This window comes from Pseudoliparis swirei, chromosome 19, assembly GCF_029220125.1.
Source record: "Pseudoliparis swirei isolate HS2019 ecotype Mariana Trench chromosome 19, NWPU_hadal_v1, whole genome shotgun sequence".
Lineage (NCBI taxonomy): Eukaryota > Metazoa > Chordata > Actinopteri > Perciformes > Liparidae > Pseudoliparis > Pseudoliparis swirei.
This window is the reverse complement of record NC_079406.1, coordinates 5,409,748-5,428,975: the sequence shown is the minus strand read 5'-3', so window position 1 is coordinate 5,428,975 and position 19,228 is coordinate 5,409,748. Positions and strand designations below refer to the sequence as shown.

The window sequence follows — 19,228 nt, the reverse complement described above, 5'->3', positions numbered from 1 at the left end:
CCAGCCTCGGATTTCAGTCGAGGAAGAAGGACGGAAACGTCACACGGGGAGATGCAGCCAGCAGTAGCTGCTCCACCACTAATCACACAACATTAACATAACGAGCTAGCGCAGCCCGCTAACGCAGCCGCGCTCCGTGGTTTTCGCACTCTCGGGTCCAACCGTACGCGAATAAAGAAGAAAAAAAAACCCGCGAGATTAATTCACAGACGGTGCCAAAAAAACAACAACAACAGAATAACGGGGGAAACGACGTTACGCGGTTGAGGTGGCCTCTCCTGTCTCGGCTAGCTTAGCGACACAGCCCGACGATAGCGAACTCCGCCTTGGCTAGCGTCAGGCTAGCCCGGCCAGCTAGCTAGCTACTAACGTCGTTAACGGTTGTTAGCGAGCTAGCTAGCGCGAGCTGTGGTAACTTGCGTCATGGACGAACTCGTCGTGGAAGTGAGGGGGACGAGCGGGGCCTTTTATAAGGTGAGTTTGTGACTTTTTTTGGTCCTTTTTTCTTGTCGCGTTTGTCATCCCCGCGGCGTGCTTAAACGTGTGGGCTTCGCCGACGTGGAGTTGTCTTGCCCCGGGACTTCGCCGTGAAGCGACGCGGCACCCTCTCGTGTCTGCGGGGCCTCCTCCTCGGTGCTTCCGTCCACCGGGACGCGGGGGGCTGGAGACCTTATCCGTAAACAAAGCTACCGTGAACGCGAAGATGCTGCCGTAACCTCAGCGCTGCTGGAAAGAATTAACAACGTGTGAGCTATGGGCGACAAAGACGTTGCTAAAGCAATGTTGTAAGTTGCTAATACGGACGCGGTGGTGATATGGTGTTCTCCGTAAAGTGATGGGGCATGGGTCGGCACGTCAGTTGGTTCTCGGTGAATCGTGTGCATTTGTAACGGCTATAACTTAACGCTAAGTGCGGGTTTCGTTTCCCCTCCTCCCAGCGGGCCGGGAGCTTTTTTTTTGTTTCTATTCAGACTCGCGGAGAAAATTCAGGTTTATTCTCAAGACGAGTCAACAAGTAACGTGAAGACGTAATGTAATGTATTTTTGGTGTGATTATGTGGTCGTGTTCGCGTGCACCCTGCCGGGCAGAGAGGCCCGGGAGGGCGGCTCGGCTCGTGGGGTCCTCGGGGGCGGATATTGACGTACAGGTGTTGGTGCTCCGGCCAGTGTAACTCAGGTGCGGGAGAATGACTCGAATCCTTTTTCGATTTAATAACACAATCCGTGCCGCCATCGAACGCGGATGTCATTACAAGTACAGAAATGCGTAGGATCCGGTTGCTTGATTTACAATATCGCCAGCGAGGTTATTTTGGGATATAAAATGAGCAACTTCTGTGGAAGCAAAAGTGAAAGTGGGCCACTGGGCATTGTTTTCTTCTTCGTTTGTCATGCTTGACGCTTGGTGGCATGAGGGGGAACTAAAAAAAGAGCAATGGGGGGGTAGAAATTAAAAAAATGCTAATTGATAGTTTATTAATGTGTGCTTTATAACTAACATAACTAATGCGCTTAGCCGCTGAATAAATGCAATGTTAGCAGAGCAAAAAAAAGGAGTTGGAAACTAAATATATTGGCACCTGACTGTCTACTCCCAGTTCCACCAGTACAACCCTAAAGAAAACAACAGCTGGACTGGGTTGGTGGCAGTCGGTGAGGTTGAATTGGGATTGATTACCAGTATTGTCACTGTAGAAGTGCCGCCGCTGCCAAACTAAACTAATGTGATGAATATGAAAGGGATGGATGTGCACGAGGAAGTATTTTGAGATGTAATCAATCCCCCCCCCCCCCAGCCCCGCGGTGCACTGTAGCGATGTTCATTTATCTCGCGGTGCATTCGCTGCCAGCTTTAAGTGTCTGGAACACGTAAGGAAATAACGCGCTTCACTCAGCAAGTTCCTGAATCGGACGTTGATTTAAATCACTCCCGTGTGTAAATGGGCTTTCCTCTTGGGCTCCTCCTCGGCCTCGAGACGGGTCTAAAGGTGAAAAACATCGGCAAGCGAAGGGACTTTTCGCTCTTGTAACTTTGATAGATGCGGACTGCATTTTTCATTTATATTCTTTTGGCACACCGTTTTATCATTTGACGGCCGTTCTTCTCAAATGATTGCACTCAAAGGGGAAACCGCAGCGGATCGGTCCAACGGGTTCCACTAAATACTCTTTCCTCATCGGCACTTTGTCAGCCGCTCTCGGCTGAACTCGACAATCCGACCGACCTGCCGTTTTGTTATCAAGTCCTTTGTTTTGAATATCTTTTATTTAACCCTCCTATTACCTTTGGGGTCAATTTGATTTTTCACTGTGTAAAACATATAAGAAATATCAACTTTTTTATTTATTTAAAGGGCTATTTAGGTAGTCAACAAACAAACATAAAGTACCTCACACTTAAACTTGGGAAACAATATTAATTCTAATCATTTTCTGGAGGTTTTAATTGCTGGGGTCAAATTGACCCCGAGGGTAAAAGATGTTAGTACATTTGAAGGTAACAGGAGGGTTAAAATAAGTCTGAATAAGTGTAACGGCATTGGCTAGATCACTATTTAGTCTCGTCTTGAAAAGAATCCAGACATTTGGGGAAGTTCATGGACTCGCATGGTCCTTGTTTTGGGTTGTTCCCACACGGTCGAATGCAATCGCGCAATTTCTAAAACTTGAGCGATCCCCCCAGAGGACCCAGCCGTAGGATACGGAGGTGTGGTCAGTCGTCCACTTGATAAGGAACGCCACTTTGACGCCCGGGTCCGGGATGCTGATCCCAGACCTGCTCTATCGGGCACTTTGACAGGATGTATCGGGGCAATAGTTTTTAATACATTTTTTTTCTTCATGTCTTTAATATTTGTTTCATTTGATTGCGTTAAATTTTGTTGTTCAAGACATTTGTCATCAAGTTTTTCTGATGTGATCTTTTAGTGATTAAAACACTTTTATTAGCTGTTACCTGAGACTATATTCTTCTCTCTGGCATCACAAACGTATTTGAAGCTTTATCTTTAGCGTTTAATGAACATATAACATAAATATCTTTATTCTTTGGTAGTGTTGTCAAAATTCACATCAAGATAGTGATTATTTGTCACGGTCACAATACTAATGTTCCTCAAAGGTACCAGTTGTGCTTTCTGCTCTACGACATACAGACACAGACACACACAGACACACACAGACACACACATACACAGACATACACACACATACACAGACACAGACATAAACACACATACACAGACACACACAGACACACATACACACACAGACACACACATACAGACACACACAGACACACACAGACACAGACACACACAGACACACACAGACATACACACACAGACACATACACACACAGACACACACAGACACACACACAGACACACACACAGACATACACACACACAGACACATACACACACATACACAGACACACACACACATATAGACAGACACACACATACACAGACACACACAGACACACACATACAGACACATACACACAGGCACAGACACACACAGACACACACACGCACGCCGCCGCTATTTATCTTTTATTAAAAAATCCTAAATGAAACACTCAGTGTTGTGCACATTTTTCCATTAGAATATTTATCAAGACAACCTTCGTTTTTACTCTTCACTTTACGGGAAATCTCAGGCGGGGCAGAAGACCCATAATGAGGCTCATAAGTTAGTTTATACTTATACTATTTTCCAATATAACTTCACTCATAAATGTACCCAGACTGGTTTAAAAAAGAGACGCTCGATGCTCTCTTGCATTCCTGGTTGTCACATTCCCCACGACCACAATGCGTCCTCCTGCGATGAGAAGAACAACTCGTATTGTGCTTCTCTGTCCAACGAGGAAGCCTCGTCAGAATCCTTCATATTAAGAAATAGAAAAAAACATTTTAAAAAAACAGCAAACTTCAGAGTTTGCTGTTTTCCAATTGAAGCCAATAAGCCATTCCTGTTGCACCTTTTAATGCCAATAACATCACAAACATTGCACTTTACTGCTAGTTCACGGGACACTTTAGCATGCTACCCTACACTACTTCCGTATATGAAACTTGATAGTTTATAATATATATGTATATATATAAATGTGTATATATATATGTGTGTGTATATATATATGTATATATATATATATATGTGTATCTAAATATGTGTATATATATATATGTGTGTATATATATATACACATATGTGTATATATATGTATATATATACACATGTGTATATATACTTATATGTGTATCTATATATGTGTATATATATATGTGTATATATATATACATGTGTATATATATGTATATATATACACATATATGTATATATATATGTGTATATATATATGTGTGTATATATATGTGTATTTATACGATGATATTTAAAACTCCTGTTTTGAATGTGCTCACATAATATCCCGGACCTTGTGGTCTCTCATGGCCTCTGCGGTTCGCCGTCCTTTCAGTCCGTGAGGAGTTTGGTTTAAAGGCAACAAGAGGAGCTTCCTCTGGATCCTCAGGGGTTCTGAGAAGCTCTCCTTTCGGATTTTCTTTCCCTTCGTTTCTGACTGTTGGCTTGCCAGGCTAATGCGACCCCCGGGCGAGATTCCTCGAGATTCCCCGGCGCCGAACGAGAATCAAGTCAAAAGAGAAGGATCTGGGCGGCTCTTGTTGCCACCAACCGCTTTGGGCTCGGGTCGAGCCTTTAGTCGCTGCACTGTGACCCCTTTACGCTCTGTTGATGTCTCTAAATCGACTCCGTGTCCCCACTTTGATCCTCGCAGGCCTTCGTGAAGGACGTCCTCGAAGGAGCGGTCACCGTGGCGTTCGAGAACAAGTGAGTAGTGCAAACGCACGACGCGAAACCGTAACCTCTCGCCGGCGACAGCCGTCACTCTCCTCTCTGTACACACGTCTGTCCGTCTGTCCGTCCAGCTGGCAGCCGGAGCGTCAGATCACATTCCAGGATGTGCGGTTTCCTCCCCCGACGGGCCCCTGCAAGGAGATCAACGAGGGCGACGAGGTCGAGGTAGGACCGCGCCGCTCATTCAGAGGGAGAGGCATGTGTTGGAAGGGCGAGAGATAAACTGCAATGTAAAAGAAAAGCTGCTGCTGCATAAAGGAGGGAGACTTGAAAAGAGACTTGGGAGGGAAAACGACGAAGAAGCATTATTGTCTTCCTTTGTTCCATTTGTTGTTTCTTGATTTGATTCATATAATTATTTTAAAGTGAGATTAAAAAGGAAAACCAATAAATTGCATTTCGTTTTTCAGATTAGCCCAGTAATGTCCTCGCATCCTCCGGATTCCTTTCATTGTTATTAGCTCAGGGTTGGCTGAGGAGAGGAAAGCTTTGTGAAATTGACTCTCTATCTCTCTCTCTCCCCCCTCTCTCTCTCTCTGTCTGTCTCTCTCTGTCTCTCTCTCTGCCTCTGTCTCTCTCTGTCTCTGTCCCTCTCTGTCTCTGTCTCTCTGTCTCTCTCTCCCCCTCTCCCTCTCTGTCTCTCTCGGTCTCTCTCTGTCTCTCTCTCTGTCTCTCTCTCTCTCTCTCTCTGTCTCTATCTGTGTCTCTCTCTCTCTCTCTCCCTGTCTCTCTCGGTCTCTCTGTCTCTCTCTCCCTGTCTGTCTCTCTCTGTCTCTCTCTCTCTGTGTCTCTCCCCCTCTCTCTCTCTCCCTGTCTCTCTCGGTCTCTCTCTGTCTCTCTCTCCCTGTCTGTCTCTCTCTGTCTCTGTCTGTCTCTCTCTCCCTGTCTGTCTCTCTCTGTCTCTGTCTCTCTCTCTGCCTCTGTCTCTCTCGGTCTCTCTCTGTCTCTGTCTCTCTCTGTCTCTCTCGGTCTCTCTGTCTCTATCTGTGTCTCTCTCTCTCTCTCTCTCCCTGTCTCTCTCGGTCTCTCTCTCCCTGTCTGTCTCTCTCTGTCTCCCCCTCTCTCTCCCCCTCTCTCTCTCTCCCTGTATCTCTCGGTCTCTCTCTGTCTGTCTCTCTCTGTCTCTCTGTCTCTCTCTCTGTCTCTGTCTCTCTCTGTCTCTGTCCCTCTCTGTCTCTGTCTCTCTGTCTCTCTCTCCCCCTCTCCCTCTCTGTCTCTCTCTCTCTCTCTCCCGGTCTCTCTCTGTCTCTCTCGGTCTCTCTCTCTCTGCCTCTGTCTCTGTCTCTCTCGGTCTCTCTCTGTCTCTGTCCCTCTCTGTCTCTGTCTCTCTGTCTCTCTCTCCCCCTCTCCCTCTCTGTCTCTCTCTCTCTCTCTCCCTGTCTCTCTCTCGGTCTGTCTCTCTCTGCCTCTGTCTCTCTCTCTCTCCCCCTCTCTCTCTCTCCCTGTCTCTCTCTGTGTCTCTCTCTCTCTCTCCCTGTCTCTCTCGGTCTCTCTCTGTCGCTCTCTCTGTGTCTCTCTCTCTCTCTCCCTGTCTCTCTCTCTGTCTCTGTCGGTCTCTCTCTGTCTCTCTCTCTCTGTCTGTCTCTCTCTGTCTCTGTCTGTCTCTCTCTGTCTCTCTGTCTCTCTCTCTGCCTCTGTCTCTGTCTCTCTCGGTCTCTCTCTGTCTCTGTCCCTCTCTGTCTCTGTCTCTCTGTCTCTCTCTCCCCCTCTCCCTCTCTGTCTCTCGCTCTCTCTCTCCCTGTCTCTCTCTCGGTCTCTCTCTGTCTCTCTCGGTCTCTCTCTCTCTGCCTCTGTCTCTCTCTCTCTCCCCCTCTCTCTCTCTCCCTGTCTCTCTCTGTCTCTCTGTCTCTCTCTGTGTCTCTCTCTCTCTCTCCCTGTCTCTCTCGGTCTCTCTCTGTCTCTCTCTCCCTGTCTGTCTCTCTCTGTCTCTCTCTCTCTGTGTCTCTCCCCCTCTCTCTCTCTCCCTGTATCTCTCTGTATGTGTGTGTTGCCAGGTATATTCCAGAGCTAATGACAAGGAGCCATGTGGATGGTGGCTGGCCAAAGTTCGCATGGTCAAAGGAGAGGTAAGACTGACTTTCCATATCGTCTTATAAATCGGAATAAAAAAACGGCAGCAAGTCGTATTCACACAAGTTAATTTGGCTTTGCAAAATATAAGATGTCTGTTAAAGTCTTTGAAGTGACTGTAGATAATCGGCCTACAAATATACCAAACGAGCACGCCATTCGTCTGTAGATGTTGAGCTTGTGAGTTTACTTCCTGTCTTTCAAGGTCTCACTGCTTTGATCAGGATCCACATGTCAGCTGTAGAGCGAGTGATTTAAAGATTTCATTTGTGGTAACCTATCTCGTTTATCAGTATCTCATCTACGTCTTTTTCTCTCCTCTCTTCCTCGTTCTATCGGTTTATCTCTCTGCCGTAACCAAGTTCTTCTCAGAAAGTGTTAAATTGTGTTATTCAAATGGAAATGTATATTTTACGCATGGATACGGTTATTATTTAGATTTTGTCCAACCCTAATGTGCAAAGTAGGGAGTTAACGTTACTCGTTAGGGGCGCCTGTAGGTCAGAGGTTAGCAGGTCCAATCGGGGTTGGCGGTTCAATCCCCGCCCTAGCCGATGTGTCCTCGAGCAAGGCACTTAACCCTGAATTGCTCCCTGTAGCTGTGTCTACGGTGTATGAATGCAACATGACTGTAAGTCGTTTTGTAATGTAACACCTGGGTCTCTTTGTGTCTCTAGTTTTACGTAATAGAGTACGCCGCGTGCGACGCTACGCTAAATGAGATCGTGACGCTGGAGCGGTTGCGGGCGGTCAACCCCAACAAACCGGCCACCAAAGCCACCTTCATCAAGATCCGACTGGAAGTACCCGAGGATCTACGGCAGATGTAAGTGTGATGCGACTCTTTTTTTATGGCCCCCTGCACACATCCACCTCCCGGGCAGGCGAGTAGCATTTCGGTTGATTGTTGGAAGATCGAAAGTGACCGACGCAAGTTGAACGTCAACGCAAAGCGACGAGGGGGAAACTAAATCCGTGTTTCAAAGTCTGGCTTTTCTAGAGCGGTTTTGGTTTTGAGGCGATTATTACAGGGTTCGTACAGTCATGGAAAACCTGGAAAAGTCATGGAATTTTAAAATGGTCATTTCCAGGCCTGGAAAAGTCATGGAACAAACTTAAATCATAAAAGTTTGGGAAAAGTCGTGGACATTTTTATAATCACATGTATATTTACGCCGAGTTTGAAATAATTAATAAGTTTTTTAAAGAAAGACGCTCAAAATATAAGCCGGCGTACGCTCTCAATACGCACAATTATCAACAACGTTCATGTTTATACCGAGATTTCAGTTTGGTCATGGAAATTTGGTTTAAAGTCCTGCAAAAGTCCTGGAAATCCATTGGTCAAAATGTGTAAGAACCCTGTTATTAGTACCTCCTCGTCAGCAGGGTGACTTTAAAAACGGGGCCTGCTGCGATGTGTCGGTGTTTACGAGCGACACGGGGTTGATGCCAGGACACAGCAGTCAAATATGTAGCCGCCGCTTTAAGGCGAGTCGCATTCCTGTCGGCTTCATCACGGCGTACCTGTCGATGTCGGACTCAAACTCTTGCAGCGAGGCTTTAGTCGATGTCTGCGCGTGGGCTCCACGCGAGCTTCACCCGGGCCGTACGGCGAGATGTCGGGCCTCGCGTGTCCAAAGCACCGGAACAATATTGAATGCGCTGCATTCAGTGTCTCTCTGTTCTTGCTTCCACTGTGCTTCCCTGGCAACGTGCCAGCCTCTGCATGATTAAGTGTCCGTGGTTATATGAATTTAATTTATGGAGCCGTTTGATGGCTGCTAGACCGTCGTTTTACTAGAGGAGTAAACCAGTTATTAAATTTTAAAAAAGGTAGTTTTTGAAAAGCTAAATGACGACAAATGTGCACTGAAGCAGAATATTTAGTCAAATTAATTAAATAGGTTTCCAACCCATTTTGGAAATTATTACATCGATCTTTCTTTAGGACGAATGATTGAGATGCCTGGAGTGTCACGGACACGCCTCGGTTGCTATGTGTGGGTTTTTGAGAGAGAGAGAGGGAGGAGGCCGTGGTGGAAGCCAGTGAACTTTTGCACATCATGGTTACGAATGCTAGTAATAATCATTTGAAATGTGACGCTATGAATGAAGCTTCAAACTATTCGGTACAATCCTAAAATCTCCAGCAGGAAAGATGTCCTTCATTCAGAGAACGGAACAATGCATATATATATATATATGTATCTATATATATATATGTATGTATCTATATATATATGTATATATTAGGGCTGTCAATCGATTAAAAAAAAAAAACTAATTAATCGCACATTGTGAAATTGCGATTAATTACAAACTTTTAATCGCGATTAATCGCAATTGAAAGTTTGTTCCTTCTTTTTAAAGACAAAACTGCTTCTCTGACTGACAGGCTGCTATAGAGCCTCACATGTGTGGTGGGAGGTCCTTGTGATTTACTGAGTGATCATTGGTTGTTTTTTTCGCAAAATGCAGAGAACTAATTTCCCCTTGTGGATTAATAAAGTATATTTAAAAAAAAAAAAAAAAGCGTTAATTGCGTTAAAATATTTTAGTGCGTTAAGGCGGCCAAATTAATCGCATAGATTAACGCGTTAACGCTGACAGCCCTAGTATATATACATATATATGTGTATATATATATATACACATATATATGTATATATACATATGTGTATATATATATGCATGTATCCAGGCACGTGCACAGACATTTTGGGGGGCAGGTGCTCAAACCAAAAAAAAGGGCACCCAATGCCAAAAGAATTCTGACAGAGTTGAAGCATAAGCATCAATACACTGATGACGCAATACATCCTCGACCTGCGTTTCCTCTGGCAGCATCAGACAGCTAGCTTACATTTCTTTATGAATAAAGATGAATTATTATAAAGCAACAACAGTACAAGCGTTCTGATTGGCTAATGGGCGTCATGCCAGCCACGTATTGCCCTCCTGGTCTGTTGAATAGAACGGAATAAGAATTCTCTCTCTCTCTTGAATTCTCTCTCCCTCTCTCTTCTCTAAACATAACTAACGTCAGTAAACAGCTGGACGAGGCTTTGAAATCACGGAGTTTATGTTTGTTTATTTTTTTAGGAAACGACGGACCAGTTGTGACGTCATGTTTTCAGCAGCGCTAATGTTGTGGTTGATTTTTCACAAAACAACGTCAGGGGACAAACACCGTCACGACCTGTGTGTCTGATGCTGCGGGTCAGAGAAGGAGGCGGGAGGAGCACTGCGCGGAGGAGGAAGTGGAGGAGGGAGGGGCGCGGCGGGGGGAGGGAGAGGAGGAGGGGGGGGGGCTCGTGAGCGGCGCGGAGCGGGTCTAGGCGAAATTCTCACAAGAACTCAAATAAATGCCCCGTCGGATATTAAAACACATTTGGGGGGACTTGACAGAAAGAGTAACGTTTATTCTTAAATACGGATGAATAATAAAAACGTGTCTCCAGCAAAAAGGGCACTTTACTCATCCAGGGCAAAGGGGCTGGTGCTTGAGCACCACTAGGGCTCTATCTGTGCACGTGCCTGCATGTATCTATATATATATATATGTATATATACATATATATGTGTATATATATATATATATATATACATATATATATATGTATATATACATATATATGTGTACATATATATATGTATGTATCTATATATATATTCATATATATGTATATATACACACATATATATATATTTATATACACATATATATGTGTATATACATATATATATGTATATATACACATATATATATATATACACATATATATATATGTATAATCACTCTATTCAGCTTTGTATTTTTTGGGGGGCGGGGTGATTTCTTATATTGTTTTCAATCTTCAAGCAATATCAATCTCGCCCCACCCGAACATGTGCATGTTTGCCTCCATTAGAAGGCGAGCGCAGTGCGTCAGATGTCCATGAATCTGTCCGTCCTCAGTCCTGAGACTGAGCTGTGACTCTGTGTTGACAGGTGCTCCAAGGAATCGGCGCACAAAGACTTCAAAAAAGCCGTGGGAGCGTTCAACGTCATCTACGACTCGGAGAAAAAGCAGCTGGACATTTTGGTGGGTTGAGAACCCGATTAACATGAAGGACTACGAATGTTTTCTTTAAAAACTGGGTTTTTTACATTTTCTGAAACGATAAGACTTGCGATGGATGAGTTCGAATTTCACCGATTGTTCCCGCAGTCTGTGAACGAGGTCACGACGAAGCGCGCCAACATGATGAGTGACATGCACTTCAGGAGCCTCCGCACCAAACTGTCGCTCATGCTGCGGAACGACGAGGCCAACAGGCAACTGGAGGTATAGTGTACACACACACACACACACACACACAGGACCATAGCTTTATTCAGGGTTCGTACGGTCATGGAAAACCTGGAAAAGTCATGGAATTTTAAAATGGTCATTTCCAGGCCTGGAGAAGTCATGGAAAAAACTTAAATCATAAAAGTTTTGGAAAAGTCATGGAAATGTGTTATAATCACATGTTCATTCACGCCGAGTTTGAAATAATTAATATATTTTTTTTAAGAAAGACGCTCAAAATATAAGCCGGCGATAGCTCTCAATACGCAACATTTTCTACAGTTTTCATGTTTATACTGAGATTTTAGTTTGGTCATGGAAATTTGGTTTAAAGTCATGGAAAAGTCATGAAAAACCATTGGTCAAAATGTGTAAGAACCCTGTTTATTAGAGGTTCGTCCATCCGGTCTCACTTCTCCTCCTCCGTTGTTGTTGTTGTTCTGCAGAATTCCCGGCAGCTGGCGTCGCGGTTTCATGAACAGTTTGCCGTTCGGGACGACCTCATGGGTCTGGCCATCGGGACCCACGGGGCCAACATTCAGCAGGCCCGCAAAGTCCCCGGGGTCACCAACATAGACCTGGACGAGGAGACGTGCACCTTCCACATATACGGAGAGGTAGGAAGTCTCTGTGTTACATAACATGGACCCGAGACGCTTGGATTTATTCGTGTAGACCCGTGTGTGTGTGTGTGTGTGTGTGTGTGTGTGAACCGGTTTCAAAGCTTGATATTTATATCCGTTACGAGGTGAACGAGTGACCGATTGCTGCCGTTTTGTCTCAGGACCAGGATGCTGTGCGCATCGCGAGGTGTTTCCTGGAGTTCTCTGAAGATATCATCAAAGTTCCTCGGGGCTTAGTGGGTGAGAGAAATCACCCGACCGAGACGATGAGCGCGCCGCCCGTCTTCGGCATGAACCTTCGAGTCCCTGACGGCGTTTCCGATCTTGCAGGCAAGGTGATCGGCAAAAACGGCAAGCTGATCCAGGAGGTGGTGGATAAGTCCGGCGTGGTCCGGGTTCGCATCGAGCCGGAGAACGACAAGAAGCCCTCGGAGGCGGCGGCGGCGGCCGAGGTCAGTCGGACTAAAATGGAAGTCACTATGAGAAAGGGCGTGGCGTCTCCGAGTCCTTCGGCCTTCGTTCTCCTAAATCATCAACTTCTGATTCCAGTGACGAACGCCACACATCAAGATGAGAGACAAAATAATGTATTCTTCCTTCTCCTCCGGAAACCTCTCCACAGGGAATGGTGCCCTTTGTGTTTGTGGGCACCAAGGAGAGCATCTCCAATGCCACCGTGCTCCTGGACTATCACCTCAACTACCTTAAGGTGCGTACGTTCACCCGGATATATATTCGCTTTAACATTTGAAGATGTGGCCCTTTTTTCCCTTAAAAGCCTTGTAGGTCTGTGACTGTCAGTGGAGGGTAAATACAGGCCCCAGAGGAGGGAAAGATTTAGAGGAGGGGCCTATATCTCACCACAACTATATTTCGCTGGTTTCTTCAAGCACCTGTAACCCGCGTGGTGCCGGCGGGATAGTCTATTCAGTATTGGGCCAATATCTAGAAAAATTGATTTGATTGACACGCTGCTCGACAACCAGAAATACCCTAATCTAGAACTACGTTAAATACTTAAATTAGATCCTGAAATCAGTTTGGTTGTATCGCAACCAGAAGATAAAAGAAATAATAATATTAGGGAATTAAATTATGTACCTGGTTATAAACCCAAGTAGCAAATGCTCTCGGTCCAATTCAGAGCACAGTTTCGGGCGAGTCTCGCAACCACGCCGACACGCCTGAACCCAGGCGACTGGTCTGTAAACACGCAAATTGTCACGCGTTCTTTTCCGTGTCTGCAGGAGGTGGATCTGCTTCGCCTGGAGCGCCTTCAGATCGACGAGCAGCTGAGGCAGATCGGAGGGGGAGGCGGAGGAGGTGGGACGGGCCCGCGCAACCTCAAAGACAAAACCTTCGTGTTCGATAACGGCATGGGGATGGGGATGGGGATGGGGATGGGGAGTGGGGGAGCAGGAGGCGGCGGGGGCATCGGAGGAGGAGGAGGAGGGAAGCCCTACGGAGGACGGGGAGGAAGAGGCGGCCGGGGGCAAAGAGGAGCGGGAGGTGCGGCTTTCGCCTCAGGTACGAGTTTAAAAGATCGAATAATGAGTTAGTTCATCATATTCATATCTTCTTCTTTAGCACGAGGTAAACAAACTGATCTGAGGCTTTAATGTGAAATAATCGTACACGTGTTCCACTTCGCTCAGAGTACAAATCCATTCATTGGTTGGGATGTGAAGGACTCGATGACTCGGTGAAAGAGCAGATTCTCCGGCTAAAACTAGTTATATTTTCAGTTATTCAGTTCCATGAAGGTCCCTCCCCCTGGTGGCGATTCATATATTGAAGCTAAACATGAATCCAACCTCGTATTTCGTCGGCTTTGACTCTGACTCGTGCTCCGCGTGTCCCCGCCCCCTCAGGCACCAACTCGGAGGCGTCCAACGCCTCGGAGACGGAGTCGGACCACAAGGACGAGCTCAGGGATTGGTCGCTCGCCCCCACCGAGGAGCTGCTGACGGGAGGCGGGACCATGCCCAGGCGGACAGACGGGAGGAGGAGAGCAGGCGGAGGGGCTGCGGGGACGAGGGGGGAGAGGAAGAGGAGGAGGAGGAGGGTACAAAGGTGGGTTGTCGTTCACCGTTGGCCGTTGAAAGGCGTGTGTGCTCAGTGGACTCAGGTGTCCTCCACCCTGGTTTTCAGGCGACGACATGCAGTGGAGCGACCCGCGGCCTCGCCACGTCCGAGACCCCAAGACGAGAGCGCCGGAAGACAATCTGCAGGTGCGACCTCTGAACCCTCGCTCTCTGTCCGGGAAACACTCCTCACCCGAGAAGACGACGCGAAGACCCCCGCGGGGCCTCGGAGACGAGAGAATGGGACGAATATCGGTTTCTACTTAGAGAACCACACGTTTATTTTATATTATCTGAACCCCGAACAGTTTTCAGGCTTTACTTTTTTTTTTATCATCCACGTTTCTCTCTCTGAGGTCGTGACCTTTAATGTAAACATCCTGCGAGAAGCAGAGAGAACTCCAACATGTCTTTAGTGCAGTCGAACCCAGATACAAAAATTGGCAAACAATGGAACATACCTGCATATATTATTTTTCCAAGTTACCACTCATGTTCCGGATGTTGTGGGGGGGGAACGGAGGCTCCACATGCTATATTTATGAAGCGAGGACTATTCCATTACGTGTCTTTATTTCTCTTATTCGCCTTCAAACTCAACGGATTTCCTTTCTCCCGCAGATCCGTGTGGACGGTAACAACGAGCGCAGCGTGCAGCACTCCTCGGGGGGGAGAGGCGGCGGCGGGCCCCCAGCCGTGGGCGCCGTGGGCGGAGGAGGCGTTGGCGATGACCCGCCTCGCCAACATCAGAGACCCATCAGAGAGCGAGGGATGAAGAAGGACAAACAGGACGCTCCTCCGCTGGTGAACGGAGTGTCGTAGACACACCACTGGAGGACCTTCTTACTGAGACACACACACACACACACACACACACACACACACAGGCAACTCGTCATAAACCATCGTACAGTCTCTCTCGCTTTTTTCTTTCTTTCTCTGTCTTCATCGTCAAACACGTGAACAAACACACGTCTTCAGCACGGAGGAGTTCACCGTAGCGACGTCGTCGACCGGAGGCCGTCTGGGTTCTGCCGAGGGTCCGGGGTCCAGTTCGCCCACCCACTGGTCTGGTATGTGTAAGGGAGAAAAAGAAATGTGACTCTTTTTTTTTTTTGGGACAAAAGGAAAAGAAGAGGAGGGATCCGACTCGTCTCAGCCCCAACGCGCTCCCCTTCCCGGCGCAGGCAAATCACTTTTTGCTTGTTTTCTATTTTCAAATGAACTAAAATGGGGTGAATTTCCGAGAAAAAAAATAGTTTTGCCACCGTCCCGTTTGGACTTCCTCACAAGGAAACACGAAAATGAAATAATTGGTTGACGAGGAAACCCAGAATGACGGCAGCAGGAACACATGTGGAAGGAAGCTCCCTCCTGCTGCGCCACGTCGGCTCACCGCAGATCGTCGAGCTCTTCTGATTCTCTTTGCCGTTTCCCACGTGAATATCTATGGCCATGGTGTATATTTTATTACATTGTTTATATATATATATATTGTATATATATATTGTATGTATATACATATATATATATCCAAAAAGTGTATATTTTATTACATTGTTTTATATATATATATTATATATATTGTTAATACTTTCTTCTTTTGTGTGTGGATATTGTATAGTTTATTCTCATTCTTCTTTTTTTAGTCTGCTACTGCTGTCGGGTGTTTTGCACATAAGAATTTCACGAACCGATTATACTTGTATAAAAGGGGATGTGACAATAAAAAACTTGAAACTTGAAACTTGAAACTTGAGAACTTATTTTCGATCGGTGGTTTTAAAATTCTAGCGCTTGAAAGTGTCCCGTGTTTTAGGATGAATTACAAACACGAGGCAACGAAATCACCCCACAACAACTTCTTTCGCCGTTTTTAAGTCCTCCGTGTCCACATCCGAACCGCTCGTTTTTTCTGAAATCCCGGAGCTCGGAAACCCCCAAACCGTCTTCACGGGTCGGACTGAAATCAATAAATTCTTTGTAAAAAAAAAAAAAAAAAGGACAAAAAATACGTTTTTAAAGCGGCATGAAGATTATCAACACTGTTGTTTTTTCTGTTGTTTTTAAACTCTCCACACAAGATCTCATGTCAACAGTGACACCAAAAACCTGGGAGACGTGTGTTCTGATATTTTAAGAAAACACACACACACACACACACACATCTACTGTAAATCTCTGTTCTAACTGCAGCCAGACGCGGGTCCAACCTGCACGGCGAGCAGCGACTCGCGACTAAAGCGTTCACGCCGCCTTTTGGACCTCAACAGTGGGACATTTCCCAGAGGCTGGTAGCTTTTTTCGTCTACGCATTTACATTTAACTCAGTGAAACAATTCCATCGATTTTTGTTTTGTGTTGCTTTCAGACAAACGCGGACCGGGTTGCAGGATTAAGGCGGCAACACGGTGAATGTAGAACTCCTGTCGGCTGATCACATGAGCTTCTTTCTTTTTAATTTATGAAAACCTTTGTATTTAACCTTTTATTCTTTTTTTCTTTCTTTCTTTTTTTTTCCAGTTAGAAAACCTGTTTGAAGTATTACTGTAGAAGAAACGACGTTTCATTGAGTTATACCTTGACAAAATAAAAAATAATTGGTGTACATTTTAAATTCTTCCTGGTTTTTCCAACTTATTCGGAATTTTTCCCCCCCGTTTTCGTCTAATTTCACTTTATTTTCCCGGTCGGTGGCGTTTCGCTCACGGAGGATCCAACTTTAATCCAACCAATCGTAATCTTCATTACACCCCAATATCCGGTCTTGTTGCGCAACCATAAGAAGATGCAATGCATTTTTAATATACGTGATTTGAATTGTGCGTCTCCTCGACTTCTTGCTTTCACTAAACTTGACTTAGGCGAACCTAGTCGGAGTATAAAGTCGGGTTTTAATAAAGAACGAGGCTCGTTTGTAAAATCTCCTCAAAGGGCCGCCGTGTGTCCCTCCTCTTCCTCGGCTTCACGACGAGGCTCCTTTCTATCTTAGTGCCTTGGATTTATGCTTCTTTATCCCAAAATGTTTACGCCCCGTCCTCCTTTTTTTTACCGTTTTTTTGCATGTGTGATTCTCTCATCCTACATGCATTTTTTTTAATTTTTTAACGGGATGCACAATGACCTCTGCCGTTTACTGGCCTTTCAATTAGGTCCCACAAAGGCGTCGTGTTATCAAATAGCTGAAAGTGATTTTGTTTTCACGCCAGAGAGTTATTATAAATCCTCTTCATGGACGTATCCTGAACGGCATCATCATCATCATCGTCACCATCAGAATTAATAGAGTACCTCTAAAGATTAATTATACCCTGAAATACACAATTTTAGTGAAAGTATTCGTGGATTCATGATTGAAACGAGGTTGAAGCATTAGTTTGGATAAACTAATGGAATAAAAATTGTTAAAATGTGAGTCAGTTAAAAATAAAACAAGCAGAGCCACAATAAAAAGAAGAAGTTTCTTGCCATTCCTCGGCTTTTTAACATCTTATTAAAATACTGTAATACATCACGAAAAGCTCAAATCTAATGTTCTTGTAGCGTGGGAAAAGTCTTTAATTTATCTTTATCTTTACCCTCTGTGGTGCTCTAACCGGCTTATTTTATTATTTTTTGGAAATGCGTTTATTGGCATTCTTGCTAAAAGATTGCTCCCACTCTCACTATTTTTAGGGGAACAAATAGTTCATTCCTGCCCTATTTTGTGTGTCCTGTGCCTTTTTAATGGTGGCTAGCATCACAACCTAGACGTGTGAATCGGGGATGAGGAGGAGGAGGAGGCGGCGATGAAGAACCAGACGCCTAAAGATGGCGACTTCCTGCCGTTACATCATCCATTCGGTTGTGAAGCGTTTCTGAGCTTCCTTTAAACTCAAAGTGTGGGTGTCCAGGAAACCGCCTGCTTTAAATGACCTGATAGGCAAATGAACCCCCTTTTCGTTAGGTTAGCTCGGGATGCAAAATGGTGTGACCCAGTGTAGCTATCATCCAAATTCTCTCTCTCTCTCGAAAGCAACTGAAAAAGCGTTTAAAGTGGACTTTGGAGACTTTCAGAAGTTCTGGACACGTACAAATGAAATTAAATTAGTTTTACTTTGTCATATTTCTCATCAGTTGAGTTCAGCCGGGTGAGCCAGCAATTTAAGAGTCGATGACAGGGGGGGGGGGGGGGGGGCTTTTGCCTTTTCGAAAATGTCACAAGGAAAAAGCGGTTATTTAACAGGCTATTTTTGTTCTTTTTTAAAGTTCATCTTTCTTTCTTCTCGAGTCTCATCTCAAGTTTCCCCGTCACTAGTCTCTTAATCCCAGTGATCATTCCACAAATGGCTCGAGTGACAGTCACATCTTTATTGTCGATGGAGCATCAAAAGTACGGAGTCGTTGCTTTGTGTTGTAAAAAAAACTCAAGAAGGGAGTGTGGCGTATGTGTATATAATGATGTCATTATTTGTCTGAGAAAAGACGATTGCTATTGTTTCAAATGTGCACTTATCCTGATATTTTTCTTCTCATTTCTGCTGTTTAATATCAGTTAAATGTTAATATACTTAATGATGTGTGGAAAAGTAGAGTCCCCTATGGCGGGGTTGAGTCATACACAGCTGTCTTTAATAATTAAATGTCCACAGTGCTGCAGAACGTGTGTGTGTGGGGGGGGGGGGGGGGGTATTACTTTGCTGAAAGGGTGACTTCAGTTATTATTTGATGGGAGAAATCCACCCTAAAACTGAATTCCTTGATAAAAACCGTAGCACTTTGACATGTTGACCATATTTATCGTGTAAGTTTGTGTTCACGCTCTTATATTACGATCAGATCCAATATGTGCATTTAGGTTAATCTTCTAAAATACTCCTGTCAACTCAAACTAAAGAAAATATTTATTTTTTGAAATGTCCAAACCTGTGGTAGTTTCAGGACTAAAGTTGTTTTGACATTTCTGATCGTGTACAGATTCAACAAACGAGCAATTCAATTTGTTTTTTTTAGAAGTCGTCATTTTAGTCACGTGAATAATGTTCGATTACGTTACCGAGTCTGCAGAGGTCCAGCCTTCACAGCGGCTCTGTTGCGTTCATTGTGCCTCCCCAACACCAGGATCACAGTGTGTGTTCAACTTTTTAACTGCTGGAGTTCAACTAAAGCGGTCTACTCGCTTTTTCTCATGCTTTGCTTTCATTTTTAGGTGTGTGTGTGTGGGGGGGGGGGGGATTCTAAAGAAACT

The 19,228-nt window shown here is 45.1% G+C and overlaps 1 protein-coding gene across 1 annotated transcript; it reads left to right on the top strand.

Moving 5' to 3' along the window:
- fmr1 (fragile X messenger ribonucleoprotein 1) lies at positions 1–15,499 on the top strand. The gene is given in 16 exon segments (XM_056439357.1): positions 1–474; positions 4,808–4,860; positions 4,959–5,052; positions 6,882–6,953; positions 7,635–7,783; positions 10,952–11,045; positions 11,172–11,288; positions 11,741–11,911; positions 12,079–12,157; positions 12,248–12,369; positions 12,540–12,626; positions 13,165–13,444; positions 13,789–13,936; positions 13,938–13,990; positions 14,069–14,148; positions 14,623–15,499. Coding segments are annotated over 16 exon segments (1,851 nt in total). The 5' UTR covers positions 1–423; the 3' UTR covers positions 14,824–15,499.
- Positions 15,500–19,228: the final 3,729 nt, after the last annotated feature.